Here is an 18960-nt window from a genome sequence, read left to right as displayed (position 1 = left end):
CATGGGACACAGAGCAGGCTCATTACTATGTGGGTTATGCGCCACCTATAGGTGAATAGACACTGGCAGGCCAATCAACAGGAAGTCCTCCCCTATAACTTTATTTGCCAGTGTCTGTAAGGTGATGGTCACTAATGTGCTGCATGTGCTCTTGGAATATACCTGGAGGTCCGGAATGGTTCTGCTGAGAATCATGGACTTCAATCAGATCCATATGAAAATCTGTCAGGCTTCCACAACGCCTCAGCAGTGTCTCAGGCTGATTGCCTCCGTGCCACGCCACATTGATGCAGTAATTAATGTAGGAGGAGTCCCAACCAAAGTATTGAGTTCATACTATACTGTGTATGGACATACTTTTTTGTAAGCCAACATTTCTGTATTTAAAAATCCTTTTTTTTTTTTTTTTTTTATTGGTCTTATGCAATTATCAAATTTTCAGAAATACTGATTTTGGGGTTTTCACTGGTTTGAAGCCACAATCATCAAACTTAAAGGGGGTTGTAAAGGTAATTATTATTTTTTTTTTTGTCCCTAAATGGCTTCCTTTACCTTAGTGCAGTCCTCCTTCACTTACCTCATCCTTCAATTTTGCTTTTAAATGTCCTTATTTCTTCTGAGAAATCCTCACTTCTGTTCTTCTGTCTGTAACTACACACAGCAATGCAAGGCTTTCTCCCTGGTGTGGGGAAAGCCTCTTGAGGGGGGAGGGGGCGAGCAGGAGTGTCAGGATGCCCACTAACACACATCTCCTTTCTCTATCTGCAAAGTAGAGAGCGTCCTGACCCTCCTGCTCACCCCCCCCCCCCAAGAGGCTTTCTCCACACCAGGGAGAAAGCCTCGCATTACTGTGTGGAGTTACAGACAGAAGAACAGGAAGTGAGGATTTCTCAGAAGAAATAAGGACATTTCAAAGCAAAAATGGAAGGATGAGGTAAGTGAAGGAGGGCTGCACTAAGGTAAAGGAAGCTATTTAGGGGGGGGGGGGGGGAATTACCTTTACAACCTTTACAAGAGGTTCTTCTAGGACTCCCCCACACAACTGCTGATACCTCACGGCTTCTTCCGTTTGAAATAACATCTTTGTATCTCTATGTGGGGTTGTTAGTCCTAGCCTTGTTTTATATATGGAACATTGTATGTTTTTATGTATAATAAATGTAATTTTTTTACTATACCGACTCATGTTATCAGTACCGAGAAAGTCGGTACTGATAACACATCCTTACTAGGTAATAGTTTGTGTGAGTCTGTGGTACTAGCAGCCACTACCCCTCTATTCCTGGTGTCCCTTTATTACCTTTACAACCCCTTTAAACAAAAGAAATGCTTGAAATGTATCAATCTGGGTGTAACACATTTATAAAAAATATAAGTTTAATTTCAAATTGAATTACTGAAATTAACTTTTTGATCATATTCTAATTTTATGAGAAGCACCTTTTAGGCCGTAACAATATTGTGGTGATCTTGACTTGCAGTGTAACTTATACTTTTGACCACTAGGCGTCACTGTATGTGTACTTTACCATTATTGTTTTCAGGAAAGCTGACTGGATACTAGCTTTTCCAATGCCAGCTTTAACATGATGTATCCATTGCTTTTATTTTAGTTCTGTAATATACATCCATTTTAATGTATCTGCCAGCAGCCACTTATCAGCTGCCTTTCTCCTATCTGTATACATGTGGCATGAGGCTGTTCTCATATTTTGTGAATTGCTGTCTGTTGTATTACACTTAACACAAAAGTCCCCAGCTTTTTTAAAGCAATTTCATCAGGGACTGATGTGAATGTACAATATACAGTATCTCACAAAAGTGAGTACACCCCTCACAATTTTGTAAATATTTTTATCATATCTTTTCATGTAACATTGAAAATATGACATATAGTTACATAATAGGTGAGGTTGAAAAAAGACACAAGTCCATCAAGTCCAACCTGTGTGTGAGTTTGTCAGTATTACATTGTATATCCCTGTATGTTACGGTCGTTCAGGTGCTCATCTAATATAGTTTTTTGAAACTATCGATGCTCCCCGCTGAGATCACCGCCTGTAGAAGGGAAGTCCACATTCTTGCCGCTCCTGCAGTAAAGAACCCTCTACGCAGTTTAAGGTTAAACCTCTTTTCTTATTTTAGTGAGTGGCCACGTGTCTTATTAAACTCCCTTCCGCAAAAAAGTTTTATCCCCATTGTGGGGTCACCAGTAGTATTTGTAAATCATATCCCCTCTCAAGCGTCTCTTTTTTCAGAGAGAATAAGTTCAGTGCTCACAACCTTTCCTCATAACTAATATCCTCCAGACCCTTTATTAGCTTTGTTGCTTCTTTGTACTCTCTCCATTTCCAGTACATCCTTTCTGAGGACTGGTGCCTAGAACTAGATGGCATACTCCAGGTGCGGCCGGACCAGAATCTTGTAGAGCAGAAGAATTATCGTTTTATCTCTGGAGTTAATCCCCTTTTTTAATGCATGACAATATTCTGTTTGCTTTATTAGCAGCAGCTTGGCATTGCTGAGGCTATCGTCTACTAGGACCCCCAGGTCCCTTTTACATCCTTGATTACCCCCAGAGGTTTACCCCCTAGTGAGTAGATTACATTCATATCTTTGCCACCCAAATGCATTATTTAAAAATGTTCTACATTAAACCTCATTTGCCATGTAGTTGCCTACCCCATTAAATTGTTCAGATCTTTTTGCAAGATTTCCACATCTTGCAGATAAGTTATTGCCCTGCTTAGCTTAGTGCTGTCTGCAAATGCAGAGATTGAACTGTTTAACCCATCCTCCAAGTTCTTTATGAAAACATTAAACAGGATTGGTCTCAGCACAGAACCCTGGGTGATTCCACTTCCCACCCCTGTCCATTCCAAGTATTCCCCATTTATCACCACCCTCTGAACTTGCTCTTGTAGCCAGTTTTCAATCCATGTCCTCACCCTATGGTCTATGCCAACTGTGTCAAATGCTTTTGCAAAATCCAGGTACACCACATCTACAGGACTTCCTTTTATCTAGATGGCAGCTCACCTCCTTATAGAAGGCTAATAGATTGGTTTGGCAAGAACGGTTCTTCATGAATCCATGCTGATTACTGCTAATGATACAGTTATCGTTACTAAAATCTTGTATATAGTCCCCTATCATCCCCTCCAAGAGCTTGCATACTATTGATGTTGGCCTAACTGGTCTGTAATTCCCAGGGATGTATTTTGGCCCTTTTTAAAAAAAATATTGGTGCTACATTGGCTTTTCTCCAATCAGCTGGTACCATTCCAGTCAGTAGACTATCAGTAAAAATTAGGAAAAATGGTCTGGCAATTACTTTACTGAGTTCCCTAAGTACCCTTGGGTGCAATTCATGTGGTCCCGGTGATTTTATTAATGTTACGTTTCCTGAGTCTATTTCTAATTCTGTCCTCTGTTAGCCATGAGGGTGCTTCCTGTGATGTGTCATGAGGGCAAACACTGCAGTTTCGGTTACTGAAGCCCCCCCGATTCCCTCGTGAAGACTTAAGGAGAAGAATAAATTCAATACTTTCGCCATCTTCCAATTCTTTATAACCGAATGTCCTTCCTCATTCTTTTATAGGACCAATATGGTCTGTCCTCCCTTTTTTACTGTTTATATACTTTGACACGTTGCTACAATGTAAAATAGTGAGTGTACAGCTTGTATAACAGTGGACATTTGCTGTCCCCCCTCAATAACTCAACACACAGCCATTAATGTCTAAACCGCTGGCAACAAAAGTGTTACAATCAGGGCCGCTGATAGGGCAGTACAGGCAGCCCTGTTGTACCGGGCCCGGCCCCCAGCAGCTCCACAGCGGGGCCCGGGCAACTTGACAGTTAATTTCTGGCTATTAAAAAATAGAGCTTTCTAAACTTCACCTCCGTCTCCCGCTACTACTTGCTTAAGAAAAGGGGGTGTAATTACATTTTCCTGGGCCCCATCAGGTCATCAGAGGGGCCCAGGAGGTGAGCGCGGTGGTCGGACTATTTTTTTGTATTTCGGGCGGATGTACATAAGACCGCACCGCACATTGCTCTGCTTTTTAATTAGTCCCAGATGCCGATACACACTGCCTTCACTGACATCGAGTAATGCTACGATGCCTCCGCTCCACCTCCTGTCCTCATGTGCCGACTTACCAACTTGCCGAGACTGATGTGAGGCACAGGCTCCTCTGTGGCTGGCAAGGGAGCAAGAACTTGGACACCGTGGCTGCAGTACATACAGTGAGTGGAGCACAGAGGATAGATTCCTCACTGTATATCGGCGCTTACACACAGCATGGCAACTTATGATTATCAGCATTATGATACTCATGCAGGGAGCACAGTCAGCATGTGCTCTGTAATGGATCTGTCACGGTGTCATATTGCTGTTGGGTGCTTACTTTGTTATGGCTGTACTGGGTTATAGTTTGTAACACAGTACAGCCAAAGTCAGAACCCAAAAGCCATTTGACACTGACAGATCCATGACAGAACACATGCTGACTGTGCTGCCTGTTCATAATGCTGGTGAAGATGAAGTGAGATGCTGCTTTACACTTGTATTTGGGGGGCAGTAAACATGTGCCCCCCAACCACTCTCCTTTAACCACTTCCTGTCTAGCAACATACTGGCAGGATTAAAGGGGGCCCCATCAGGTAGGCTGTACGGGGCCCCATGATTTCTAACAGCGGCCCTGATTACAAGGTCTCAGGTGTGAATGGGGAGCAGGTGTGTTAAATTTGATGTTATCGCTCTCACGCTGTCATACTGGTCACTGGAAGTTCAACATGGCACCAACTCTCTTGAGGATCTGAAAAAGAGTTGTTGCTCTACATAAAGATGGCTTAGGCTATAAGAAGATTGCCAAGACCCTGATACTGAGCTGCAGCACGGTGGTCAAGACAATACAGCGGTTTAACAGCACAGGTTCCACTGAGAACAGGCCTCGCCATGGTCGACCAAAGAAGTTGAGTGCACATGCTTACCGTCATATTTAGAGGTTGTGTCAGAGAAATGGCAATGGAAACACTGGCAGGAGTACCATTAACAGGCGCTATTGGTGCGTCCCCGCGCGGAAGAATGTCAGATAAACACATGCGGGTTCGCGATGGCACGCACATAGTGCGACAGACTGGATCTCTTGCTGGCCTATAAAAGGCTGCTAATGTTCTCTCCAAATTGCTGGATTGTCTTTTTAGCTTTTCTGTGTTTCGAAACTTGTATCTCGCTTCCTTGGATTTCCTGTTGTGACCCGGCTTGTTCTCTGACCTGCTCTGATCTCTGCTCATGGCATCGATTCCTGGCTTGTCCTATTGACCTTCGATCTGCTTGTTCTCCTGTGTATGATCCCGGCTTGCCTCATGGACTGTACTACTTTTTTTTTTTTTTTTTTTTTTATGGACTGTACTACTGCCCAACCTACCTGATCACCAGTGTATGACCTTGGCTTTCCCTCATGGACTCTGCTACTGCCAATGTGCCTGATCACCAGTGTATGACCCCGACTTGCCTTATGGACTGTTACCACTTATCTGCTTGATTACCAGTGCATCACCCCGGCTTGCCTCGCAAACTCTAACAGGGGCTACCAGCTGTCATACACAGCAACAGCCCATAAAGGACACTGCTTCTATACCTTTGCTTCAACCTCAAGCAGTCTCCAATTGATCATCTGCTTAAGCCATTCACACCCTGCTGGCAACCCGTGCTTCTTTGAGCATTATACAGTGGGGAAAATAATTATTTGATCCCTTGCAAATTGTGTAAGTTTGCCCATTTTACAAAGGAATAAAGAGTCTATCATTTTTATCATAGGTGTATTTTAAATGGAGACAAAATATCAACCAAAAATCTAGAAAAAACACATGATAAAAATGTTATAAATTTGAGTTGCAGTTCAGTGAGTAAAGTAGTAATTTAATGCCCAAGCAAAACATGACTTGGTACTTGGAGGAGAAATTCTTGTTGACAAGCTCATATTTTGAATGAAGACCTTCTTCCCTCAGCCAGAACACTGGCAATGGGTAATGGATGGGTCTTTTTCAGCATGACAATGACCCAAAACAAGGCAACAAAGGAGTGGCTAAAGAAGAAGCAGTTAAAGTCATGGATGGGCCTAGTCAGTCTCCAGACTTTAATCCTATAGAAAATTTATGCAGGGAGCTGAAACTTCAAATTGCCAAGAAATGGCAAAGAAACAAGGATTTAGAGAAGATCTGTAAATAAGAGTGGACCAAAATCCCTTCTGATATGTGTGCAAACCTGGACACTAACTAGAAGAAACCTCTTACCTCTATGTATACCAAGTACTAAGTCATGTTTTGCTTGGGGATCAAATACTTATTTTACTCACTGAACTTCAACTTTAATTTTATAGCTGAGTAAACTTACAAAATCTGCAGGGGGTCCAATAATTTCCCCACGGTACTACCTTCAGGGTTATACTGTGCTTGGCTGCAAGGGGAGCCTCTCCCAGCATCTTGGCCTCGGATCAGGTACGTGACGGATCATCTTTTGGAAATAGGCGTATGAGTGCTGCCAGCATTGCTGCAGAGGTTGAAGGGGTGAGGGGTCAACCTGTCAGTGCTCAGACCATACGCTGCACACTGCATCAAATTGGTCTGCATGGCTGTCGTGCCAGAAGGAAGCCTCTAAAGATGATGCACAAGAAAGCCTGCAAACCGTTTTCTGAAGACAAGCAGACTAAGAACATGGACTACTGGAACCATGTCCTGTGGTCTGATGAGACCAAGATAAACTTTTTTGGTTCAGATTATGTCAAGCGTGTGTGGCGGCAACCAGGTGAGGAGTACAAACAGTCTACAGTCAAGCATGGTGGTGGGAGTGTCATGGTCTGGGGCTGCATGAGTGCTGCTGGCACTGGGAAGCTACAGTTCATTGAGGGAACCATGAATGCCAACATGCACTGTGACATACTGAAGCAGAGCATGATCCCTCCCTTCAGAGACTGGGCCGCAGGGCAGTATTCCAACATCATAACGACCCCAAACGCCTCCAAGATGACCACTGCCTTGCTAAAGAAGCTGAGGGTAAAGGTGATGGACTGGCCAAACATGTCTCCAAACCTAAACCCTATTGAGCATCTGTGGGGCATCCTCAAATGAAAGGTGGAGGAGCACAAGGTCTCCAACATCCACCAGCTCTGTGATGTCATCATGGAGGAATGGAAGAAGACTCCAGTGGCAATCTGTGAAGCTCTGGTGAACTCCATGCCCAAGAGGGCTAAGGCGGTGCTGGAAAATAATGGTGGCCACACAAAATAAGGACACTTTTTGGGCCCAATTTGAACATTTTCACTTGGAGGTGTACTCACTTTTGTTGCCAGCGGTTTAAACATTAATGGCTGTGTGTTGAGTTATATTGAGGGGACAGCACATTTACACCGTTATACAAGCTGTACACTCACTACTTACATTGTAGCAAAGTGTAATTTCTTCAGTGTTGTCACATGAAAAGGCATAATAAAATTTTTACAAAAATGTGAAGGGTGTACTCACTTTTGTGAGATGCTGTATATATGTAAAGACACAAAAAAACATAGTATCAAGCGCACTCCCTATAGATATCTCTGTAGACGATAAACAAAAGGTAAAAGATGGGAACAATAGAACTCCAAACGAATTTTGTGAGTATCAAAAAGTGAAAAATATAGTGCTCATATGGAATTACTATAGTCCATCAATTAAATGTCCACAGCACTAAATAACCAAACGATGCCTTGCTTAGATGGCTGCCAGCTGACAGATGAAGCAATCTGTGAAACAACAAGAAAGGAGACACAAAGCAGCGCCTTCTGAGCGTAGCAAGTGTATTTAATATTGGAAATATATTAAAACATGTAGGTCACCTACTCACATGTCTGATGTAGGTAAAAGCATAGTCAATTATACAGGGTTCATCCGCGGGGGTCCCGGAGAAGACGAGATGTCCTTATGCTGGCATGCAGTGTCCTGGTCCGTACTGCAGCGGCAATGGGAACCAAAAGCGCCCTCGGAACTGAAGTGCGCGGAACAGGTCTCCACTGTGTGCTGCTGTTGCTGCCGACTTCACATCCGGGCGCGGGAGGTGCACGCGTTCGAGGCTTTCAAGTCTCTTCTTCAGGCATAGTGGTGGCCATCTTTCCGGAGCGCAATATAAATGAAGGAAAGACCGCCCTGAATACTCCAATTGGCCAGATCTTAATTACGGAACATCTAATGCCCCCCACGAGACTTATATACAGAAATACCGTTAAAAAATGGAATAAAATACATTTATATAAAAATATCAATTAATTAAAGCAACAAGCAGCGGGGGTTTGCCTGAATAATCATAAAGATGGAAGCTCTATAGGCATACAGTAATAATGTCTAATAAAATCAACTCAATGGCAAATAGATATTCCCAAGAAAGGGTTATGGGTAGATAATATTACTAAAATGTAATAATAAACATAAGAAAAAACAAAAGAAAAAACAAAATTGCTGCACAAAAAACTACCGCTGTATTAACCTCCCTCATACATACAGCATATAGGGATATGACGTATATACTGCCTGAATAAGGACTACATATAGTAATTTATATATATATATAGGAGGAAAAAATTACTAAGAAATATTAAAATATTATTAAACCTCAATATCAGTATCAGAAAATATTAAAAATATTATTCAAAAATATTAAAAAATGTATATTTTACAAAAAACATTTCCAATATATTAAATAATGTGTTGTTACAAATTGGGGGGAAGGGGGGGGGGAAAGGGTACTAAGGCGTTGACGTCACCTATAGTCACTGTTAAAACCATATCTGAATCAAGTATATTCTGATGGACTGTATGTATTACCAGCTATATTATATTAATAGAGAACTATAATCACACTCTAGATTAGAAAGTATAAGAATAGAGGCATAGATACATATGCAATACAACCATCCTATACCAAGGGACTATTGTATCTTGTTTCAATCACAAAATTTAAAACACAGAGGGGTGGGAGAATTGTGTTCGTATTATACTACACCAGCAAGATATATTCATAATAGAATATTGATCTCTATACCCTCGTTTAGGCCTCCGGGCGAAAGGCTGTCGAGGGTAAATATCCAAAAATTCTCCCTCTCACATAGACGCTTATAGCGTTCAGCTGGGGGGAGAAGTCTGGATATTGCCTCAAGGACCCATACACGGAGTCCCTCAGGAGATTGTTCATGATGCTCCTTAAAATGGCGGGCTACACTGTACTTATCCAAGCCTTTTTCTACAGTGTTTCTATGTTCACCAAACCTCTTTCGTAGGGTCCGTATAGTACGTCCTACATGGAACAGCCCACAAGGGCAAGTAAGACAATATATAACGAATTCTGAGCCACAATTGAAGAATTCTGGTATAGTATATATATTTTACCTTTACATGTAAATTGTTTTTGTCTATGGTTGACAAATTGACATGTGAGGCACCGTGGTTTTTTACACTGGTACATCCCTTTGATTTGGAAGAACGTCAGTGAGGCACTAGCTTGGGGTTTTTGATTTTTCGTTGTTTTGCTCGGGGCTATCAATGTCTTAATGTTCCTGGCTCGTCTATAGCTCACCAAAGGTCTATCGGAAATGGTAGATTTTAAATGGGGGTCTTCCCTTAAAATGGGCCAGTGCTTCCGTAAAATCTGTTCCATTCTACGGTATTGGTTATGAAATTGAGTGGTAAATCTCACTGGTTGTTGTTGATTATTATGCTTTTTGTCACGTTTTTGTAGAACTTCTGTGTGCAGATATTTCTGGAAAGCTTCTTCAACTAGGGGTTCCGGATAGTCCTTGTCCACAAATTTGTTTTTGAGAAGGCGCCCATGTGTAATATAGTCCTCCGTACGAGTACAATTATGTTTTAGCCTACAAAATTGACTCTTGGGGATGTTGTTTACCCAACTCGGGTGATGACAACTTCGATGGTGCAAGTAAGAATTACCTGCCATAGGTTTGATGTAATTTTGAGAGTGAATAACATGATTGGAGTCATGGGACAGTTCTAGGTCAAGAAACACTAGGGACTCTGTATCTGTGACAAAGGTAAAAGATAACCCCATCGTATTGGAATTGCAATGCTCCACAAAAGGTAAGATGGAGCATTCCGGGCCATCCCAAATAATAATGATATCATCTATACAACGACCAAAGAAAATTAGATGTTTAGCAAACGGGTTATTGTACCAAATATTTTGTTTCTCCCAGTAGCCCATTGTTAGGTTTGCATAACTGGGGGCAAAGTTAGCCCCCATAGCAGTCCCTTGTGTCTGGATGAAAAATTCTTTGTCTAATTCAAAATAATTATGGGTGAGACAGAATCTGAGGAGATCCACAAGAAAATAAGCTTGTCGTCCATTTAATATAGGATCCTCATTAAGGTAGTATTGGGTGGCAAAAAGGCCTATATCATGTGGAATTGACGTGTATAATGATACAACGTCTAATGAGAGCCATCTATAGGTGTCTTCCCATCGGTAGTTCTTAAGCGTGTCAAGTAATTGAATTCCATCCTTTATATGTGATGGGAGATTTGTAACAAGAGGTTGCAGGAAATGGTCAATATAAATAGACAGGTAGCTAGTCACACTTTCCATGGCCGCAACGATTGGTCTACCCGGTGGATTTTCAGAGTTCTTATGGATCTTGGGCAGGTGGTAAAAGTACGGGGTTTTGTAGAAATCATGGACCAGAAATGCGAACTCGGTTTTGGTGATCAGACCATCTATTTTGGCCTTACCAACTAATTCCCGTACTTCCTGGGAAAAATCAGAGAGGGGATCCTTTTTTAATTTTTGGTAGGTGTTACTATCGGACAACAACCGTTTGCTTTCTTTATTGTAATCTATCGAATTCTGTACTACTATGCCCCCCCCCCCCTTGTCAGCCAATCTAATGACTAAATTACTGTTGTCGGTGAGTTTTTTCAGGGCTATCGACTCAGCTGAAGTTAAATTAGACGAAGGTTTATGTAACGACACCTCCTGACACATTCGCTGAATCTCGGTGTGTACTACCTGGTAAAAACTTTGCACAAATGGTCCTTTTGAAAAGGTGGGATAGAATATTGATTTAGGCCTGAATCTTGTATTTTGTATGGGTGGTGAGGTAGATAAATGTTGTGACAGTTCTACAAAATCGTCTGAATCCTCAGTATATAGTAGCTCTAAATGGTCTGCCATCCTTTCTGGGGCAGTGCAATCCTGAAAATGGTCATTGTTAATAGATTTTTCCGACAGTTCATCAATAAGGGATGAATTAATTGTACTAGTGTTGGCGGCCGCCTTTATATTAAAAAACCTTTTTACAGTGATATTTCTGGTGAACCTATTCAAGTCCAGGAACAGCGTGAAGGGGTTTGGCTGGGCTGTGGGCGCGAAAGTAAGACCCCTAGCCAAAAGTGACTGTTCTGCAACAGATAATTCATGACAAGATAAGTTGAAAATTTTTATAGTTTTCGAAATTTCCCCTTGTGTCTTTTTTGATCTACGTCGTTGTCCCCCTCTCCTGCCTCTATGGACAGCTTTCTTTTTGGGCAAGACAGGGGGGCAAGTACCAAAAAAGAAGAAGAAATAGATGGCTGGGGCGTAAGGCCTGAACATGACGGAATATCTATATCACTATTAATAACTGATTCAGTGGGAATCAAATTGAGTTCTAAAGGAAGCTCGGTTTTCGCTGAAATGGTCTGAACACTAGATACAATAGTAGAAGTACTTATCGAAGTAGTGGACCCAGGTGAATCTTGAGTTGTACCTGATATGGTTGTAATCTCTGATGTGGTGCCTTTGCACTCACTGGATACAATAGTGGCAAGCCCCTGTGAGGGTGTTGTGCCCTGGGTGTCTATAACACTAGGTGTGGTGAGTGGCTTGGATGAAATTAATGTATTGACTTTATCTGTTAGTGTTTTAGTCTGGAGACTTGGTCGTGTACGGGGATTGATGGTCAAACCAACATGTTTAGCCAAAAATTCACTGGTAGGCTGGGGTGTACACATTCTCTTTTGACAATTTCTTGATTTACCATGGAAATCATATTGGAGATAGAATCCTCCAAATATGACACTCTCGATGATTTATATACATTATTTCCAGTTAATTATTTTAATCAATCAACTACCATACCCAGGTCCACGTACCAACGCATATGTGCAAGATTTCGTAATATAGAGGATAATATAAATGCTGCTAACCAACAGTGGTGGGACAAATTCTTTTTGGACCAATACTTTAAATATAAAATATCGCCTAGGGGTCTTAGAATCACCAAAACCTGCCCATTTCTAAACACGGAGTTAACAGCAGAATGGGCTGGTATTTCCGAATTTTGTACGCAAAAATGGATCACTATAGTGTCTAAACAGAGAGAATTGCAATTTGCTTATTTAAGGTCAAAAACATCAGACCTTATACGATCATTATCAACTGACATTACCTCTTTGCCTATCTCATGGCTTCGTAAACTTAAATTAAATACTAAATTTCAAGAGGATTCCCTACTCGGGAGTAAACTGCAGAAGATTAGGAGGGATTTTGACGATTATAATTCTAACAAAATCTTCTGCTGGAAGAAATCCAAATTTTCCAACCAAGTTTCTTCCACTACTCAAGAGTCAGTCTATAGAGACACACAAACCTCAATGTTGAGGCCTTTGATGGAGTGTACACCCCAGCCTACCAGTGAATTTTTGGCTAAACATGTTGGTTTGACCATCAATCCCCGTACACGACCAAGTCTCCAGACTAAAACACTAACCGATAAAGTCAATACATTAATTTCATCCAAGCCACTCACCACACCTAGTGTTATAGACACCCAGGGCACAACACCCTCACAGGGGCTTGCCACTATTGTATCCAGTGAGTGCAAAGGCACCACATCAGAGATTACAACCATATCAGGTACAACTCAAGATTCACCTGGGTCCACTACTTCGATAAGTACTTCTACTATTGTATCTAGTGTTCAGACCATTTCAGCGAAAACCGAGCTTCCTTTAGAACTCAATTTGATTCCCACTGAATCAGTTATTAATAGTGATATAGATATTCCGTCATGTTCAGGCCTTACGCCCCAGCCATCTATTTCTTCTTCTTTTTTGGTACTTGCCCCCCCTGTCTTGCCCAAAAAGAAAGCTGTCCATAGAGGCAGGAGAGGGGGACAACGACGTAGATCAAAAAAGACACAAGGGGAAATTTCGAAAACTATAAAAATTTTCAACTTATCTTGTCATGAATTATCTGTTGCAGAACAGTCACTTTTGGCTAGGGGTCTTACTTTCGCGCCCACAGCCCAGCCAAACCCCTTCACGCTGTTCCTGGACTTGAATAGGTTCACCAGAAATATCACTGTAAAAAGGTTTTTTAATATAAAGGCGGCCGCCAACACTAGTACAATTAATTCATCCCTTATTGATGAACTGTCGGAAAAATCTATTAACAATGACCATTTTCAGGATTGCACTGCCCCAGAAAGGATGGCATTAGACCATTTAGAGCTACTATATACTGAGGATTCAGACGATTTTGTAGAACTGTCACAACATTTATCTACCTCACCACCCATACAAAATACAAGATTCAGGCCTAAATCAATATTCTATCCCACCTTTTCAAAAGGACCATTTGTGCAAAGTTTTTACCAGGTAGTACACACCGAGATTCAGCGAATGTGTCAGGAGGTGTCGTTACATAAACCTTCGTCTAATTTAACTTCAGCTGAGTCGATAGCCCTGAAAAAACTCACCGACAACAGTAATTTAGTCATTAGATTGGCTGACAAGGGGGGGGGGGCATAGTAGTACAGAATTCGATAGATTACAATAAAGAAAGCAAACGGTTGTTGTCCGATAGTAACACCTACCAAAAATTAAAAAAGGATCCCCTCTCTGATTTTTCCCAGGAAGTACGGGAATTAGTTGGTAAGGCCAAAATAGATGGTCTGATCACCAAAACCGAGTTCGCATTTCTGGTCCATGATTTCTACAAAACCCCGTACTTTTACCACCTGCCCAAGATCCATAAGAACTCTGAAAATCCACCGGGTAGACCAATCGTTGCGGCCATGGAAAGTGTGACTAGCTACCTGTCTATTTATATTGACCATTTCCTGCAACCTCTTGTTACAAATCTCCCATCACATATAAAGGATGGAATTCAATTACTTGACACGCTTAAGAACTACCGATGGGAAGACACCTATAGATGGCTCTCATTAGACGTTGTATCATTATACACGTCAATTCCACATGATATAGGCCTTTTTGCCACCCAATACTACCTTAATGAGGATCCTATATTAAATGGACGACAAGCTTATTTTCTTGTGGATCTCCTCAGATTCTGTCTCACCCATAATTATTTTGAATTAGACAAAGAATTTTTCATCCAGACACAAGGGACTGCTATGGGGGCTAACTTTGCCCCCAGTTATGCAAACCTAACAATGGGCTACTGGGAGAAACAAAATATTTGGTACAATAACCCGTTTGCTAAACATCTAATTTTCTTTGGTCGTTGTATAGACGATATCATTATTATTTGGGATGGCCCGGAATGCTCCATCTTACCTTTTGTGGAGCATTGCAATTCCAATACGATGGGGTTATCTTTTACCTTTGTCACAGATACAGAGTCCCTAGTGTTTCTTGACCTAGAACTGTCCCATGACTCCAATCATGTTATTCACTCTCAAAATTACATCAAACCTATGGCAGGTAATTCTTACTTGCACTATCGAAGTTGTCATCACCCGAGTTGGGTAAACAACATCCCCAAGAGTCAATTTTGTAGGCTAAAACATAATTGTACTCGTACGGAGGACTATATTACACATGGGTGCCTTCTCAAAAACAAATTTGTGGACAAGGACTATCCGGAACCCCTAGTTGAAGAAGCTTTCCAGAAATATCTGCACACAGAAGTTCTACAAAAACGTGACAAAAAGCATAATAATCAACAACAACCAGTGAGATTTACCACTCAATTTCATAACCAATACCGTAGAATGGAACAGATTTTACGGAAGCACTGGCCCATTTTAAGGGAAGACCCCCATTTAAAATCTACCATTTCCGATAGACCTTTGGTGAGCTATAGACGAGCCAGGAACATTAAGACATTGATAGCCCCGAGCAAAACAACGAAAAATCAAAAACCCCAAGCTAGTGCCTCACTGACGTTCTTCCAAATCAAAGGGATGTACCAGTGTAAAAAACCACAGTGCCTCACATGTCAATTTGTCAACCATAGACAAAAACAATTTACATGTAAAGGTAAAATATATATACTATACCAGAATTCTTCAATTGTGGCTCAGAATTCGTTATATATTGTCTTACTTGCCCTTGTGGGCTGTTCCATGTAGGACGTACTATACGGACCCTACGAAAGAGGTTTGGTGAACATAGAAACACTGTAGAAAAAGGCTTGGATAAGTACAGTGTAGCCCGCCATTTTAAGGAGCATCATGAACAATCTCCTGAGGGACTCCGTGTATGGGTCCTTGAGGCAATATCCAGACTCCTCCCCCCAGCTGAACGCTATAAGCGTCTATGTGAGAGGGAGAATTTTTGGATATTTACCCTCGACAGCCTTTCGCCCGGAGGCCTAAACGAGGGTATAGAGATCAATATTCTATTATGAATATATCTTGCTGGTGTAGTATAATACGAACACAATTCTCCCACCCCTCTGTGTTTTAAATTTTGTGATTGAAACAAGATACAATAGTCCCTTGGTATAGGATGGTTGTATTGCATATGTATCTATGCCTCTATTCTTATACTTTCTAATCTAGAGTGTGATTATAGTTCTCTATTAATATAATATAGCTGGTAATACATACAGTCCATCAGAATATACTTGATTCAGATATGGTTTTAACAGTGACTATAGGTGACGTCAACGCCTTAGTACCTTTTTCCCCCCCCCCCTTCCCCCCAATTTGTAACAACACATATTATTTAATATATTGGAAATGTTTTTTGTAAAATATACATTTTTTAATATTTTTGAATAATATTTTTAATATTTTCTGATACTGATATTGAGGTTTAATAATATTTTAATATTTCTTAGTAATTTTTTCCTCCTATATATATATATATATAAATTACTATATGTAGTCCTTATTCAGGCAGTATATACGTCATATCCCTATATGCTGTATGTATGAGGGAGGTTAATACAGCGGTAGTTTTTTGTGCAGCAATTTTGTTTTTTCTTTTGTTTTTTCTTATGTTTATTATTACATTTTAGTAATATTATCTACCCATAACCCTTTCTTGGGAATATCTATTTGCCATTGAGTTGATTTTATTAGACATTATTACTGTATGCCTATAGAGCTTCCATCTTTATGATTATTCAGGCAAACCCCCGCTGCTTGTTGCTTTAATTAATTGATATTTTTATATAAATGTATTTTATTCCATTTTTTAACGGTATTTCTGTATATAAGTCTCGTGGGGGGCATTAGATGTTCCGTAATTAAGATCTGGCCAATTGGAGTATTCAGGGCGGTCTTTCCTTCATTTATATTGCGCTCCGGAAAGATGGCCACCACTATGCCTGAAGAAGAGACTTGAAAGCCTCGAACGCGTGCACCTTCCGCGCCCGGATGTGAAGTCGGCAGCAACAGCAGCACACAGTGGAGACCTGTTCCGCGCACTTCAGTTCCGAGGGCGCTTTTGGTTCCCATCGCCGCTGCAGTACGGACCAGGACACTGCATGCCAGCATAAGGACATCTCGTCTTCTCCGGGACCCCCGCGGATGAACCCTGTATAATTGACTATGCTTTTACCTACATCAGACATGTGAGTAGGTGACCTACATGTTTTAATACATTTCCAATATTAAATACACTTGCTACGCTCAGAAGGCGCTGCTTTGTGTCTCCTTTCTTGTATATATGTAAAGTGCTGCGTAAATTGACAGCGCTATATAAGTACCTGTAATAAACGTAAAGGCTTTATAAGCCTTCCTACCTAGGTTTTTTTTTCACCTGCAAAAGATGTGTGTGTGTGTGTGATCATGTTGTTTCATGGTATCATTTGTTGGACTATACCAACTTCAGGTTCACTTTTGCAGTTAAGTTCCACTTTAATTCAGTTCAGCTAAGATCACAGCTATGGGAAATGTTCTTTGTATTATCTTGACATCATTGCCTTGCATTCAGGAATCTTTACTCTGTTTGAACCTCAGGAGAGACTTTGGCAACCACCATCCAGGGAAATGAGGAAGATGTGGAGTTTGCAGTAAGCACGGCACGGAAAGCTTTTGAGAGTTGGAGCAAGCTGCCCTGCCATGTCCGAGCACGATACTTATACAGGTCAGATTCTAACATGAATTGGTATTGCAGGAGACAGCAGCCATTGTCAAACAATGTTTACAGAACAATGGGAATATAGGAACAAGCACTCCAGGGATCTTTAATCAGAACATATTAACCACTTCCCATTGCACATAAATGTCTGGATGGGAGCTTCCTCGATGCAGGTAGACCTAACCGCACAGTGGATCCGATTGGGGTACAGGGCCAATGATGCTGGTTCTGTACCATGCGATTGCTGTGACAATCACAGCTATCACACTTGCAAACAAAGGCTGCCATTGGATTGTGGTTGTAAACAAAGGATGCAGTGAGGGGGAACTGAGTGCTTACTACAGTGACTGGGGACTGTAATAAGTGCTTAGGATGTAAACTACCCAGTGATATTGCACTGCAGTGTCTATTGATTAGAGACACTGATGACAGCAGCAGCCAGTGTCTCTGATCAATAATGGCCACAGCAGTGCAATGTCACTATAGTGACCCTGCAGTGTCAGCCAGTGACAGTGTCTCTGATCACCACCACCCCAGTTGGTGTCTTCAGAACAGTGTAGATGGAAACAGTGTTCCTGATCGCTGTGGCACCAGACCAGTGCTGTCAGCGATTAGTTTTCCTGATCACCACCTCACCAGTTCCAGTATCGCCAAGCCATGTAAGCCAGCAACAGTGTTTTTGATTGCTGCCACAGTGGTCCTAGTGTTGCCAGAAAACCTGCAAAAGTGCTCTTAATCGCTAGCCACACCAGTCCCAGTGTCATCCAGCAACAGTGTTCTGGTCACTGCCACACCAGTCTGTGTTGCAAGACCAGTGTAAGCTTGCAACGGTGTTCTTGATCGCTGCCACACCAATGTCACCATACCAGTCCACCCAACAACAAAAGTCCCGATCACTATCTGCATCAGTGCCAGTGTCATCAAAGCCAGTGCAGCCTTCAACAGTGGCCAGTGTCGACATCAGATCAGTTCAGTGTCACCAGACCCAGTGAAGCCAGCAACAGTGTTCCCGATGAGAAGAGGAACACAGGCGCCTCTAGGTTAGAACTGTAAATATTTTTATGAGATACAAGTGCATTATCCACTTACATGGAGGTTAAGGAAGTAAGGCAGAGCAGCGTTCTGAACAGCTGATTTTCTTTTTTTTGCCTGTGGGGGAGAAATCTTAGCCAGCAGGATCTCTGGGACCATGGCGATAAAACCGAGGGCGATGGTGAGGGCTGGAACATGGCGCTGGGTGTGATGACATAACTGGTGGGTTGCAACGGCGTTTCGGCGCATACGCACTGGTAGATGGGACTCGAGGAACGCTTCTTTGTCAAGCGTGTTCCAGCCCTCATCGGCCTGATTCAAGGTTCAGTTTCATTGCTGTGGTCCCAGAGATCCTGCTGGCTAGGATTTTATTGCATGATCGCATCACAAAGTAGTGCAGCATTTTGTAGACATGCAGTGCCCCTTCGTCAGGTATGTGTTTGTTTTGTCATCACATGCCTGATGAAGGGGCATTGCATGGCTCGAAAAAGCTGCACTACTTTCTGATGTGATCTGCATGTGACAACAATATCACAAATTCTCCACAAATGTGGCTTGTATGGG

General features: G+C 41.7%; 1 protein-coding gene across 1 annotated transcript in view; it reads left to right on the top strand.

The window, feature by feature from the left end:
• The window catches only part of ALDH16A1 (aldehyde dehydrogenase 16 family member A1), a 214936-nt gene that overhangs the window by 16516 nt on the left and 179460 nt on the right, over positions 1 to 18960 (top strand). The window contains exon 3 of the mRNA XM_040327630.1: positions 17244 to 17370. Coding sequence (XP_040183564.1) covers positions 17244 to 17370 — 127 coding nt within the window. The remainder of the gene's footprint in view (positions 1 to 17243; positions 17371 to 18960) is intronic.

Source organism: Rana temporaria, chromosome 10 (assembly GCF_905171775.1).
Source record: "Rana temporaria chromosome 10, aRanTem1.1, whole genome shotgun sequence".
NCBI classification, from domain to species: Eukaryota; Metazoa; Chordata; class Amphibia; order Anura; family Ranidae; genus Rana; species Rana temporaria.
This window is presented reverse-complemented; position numbering and strand designations above follow the sequence as displayed.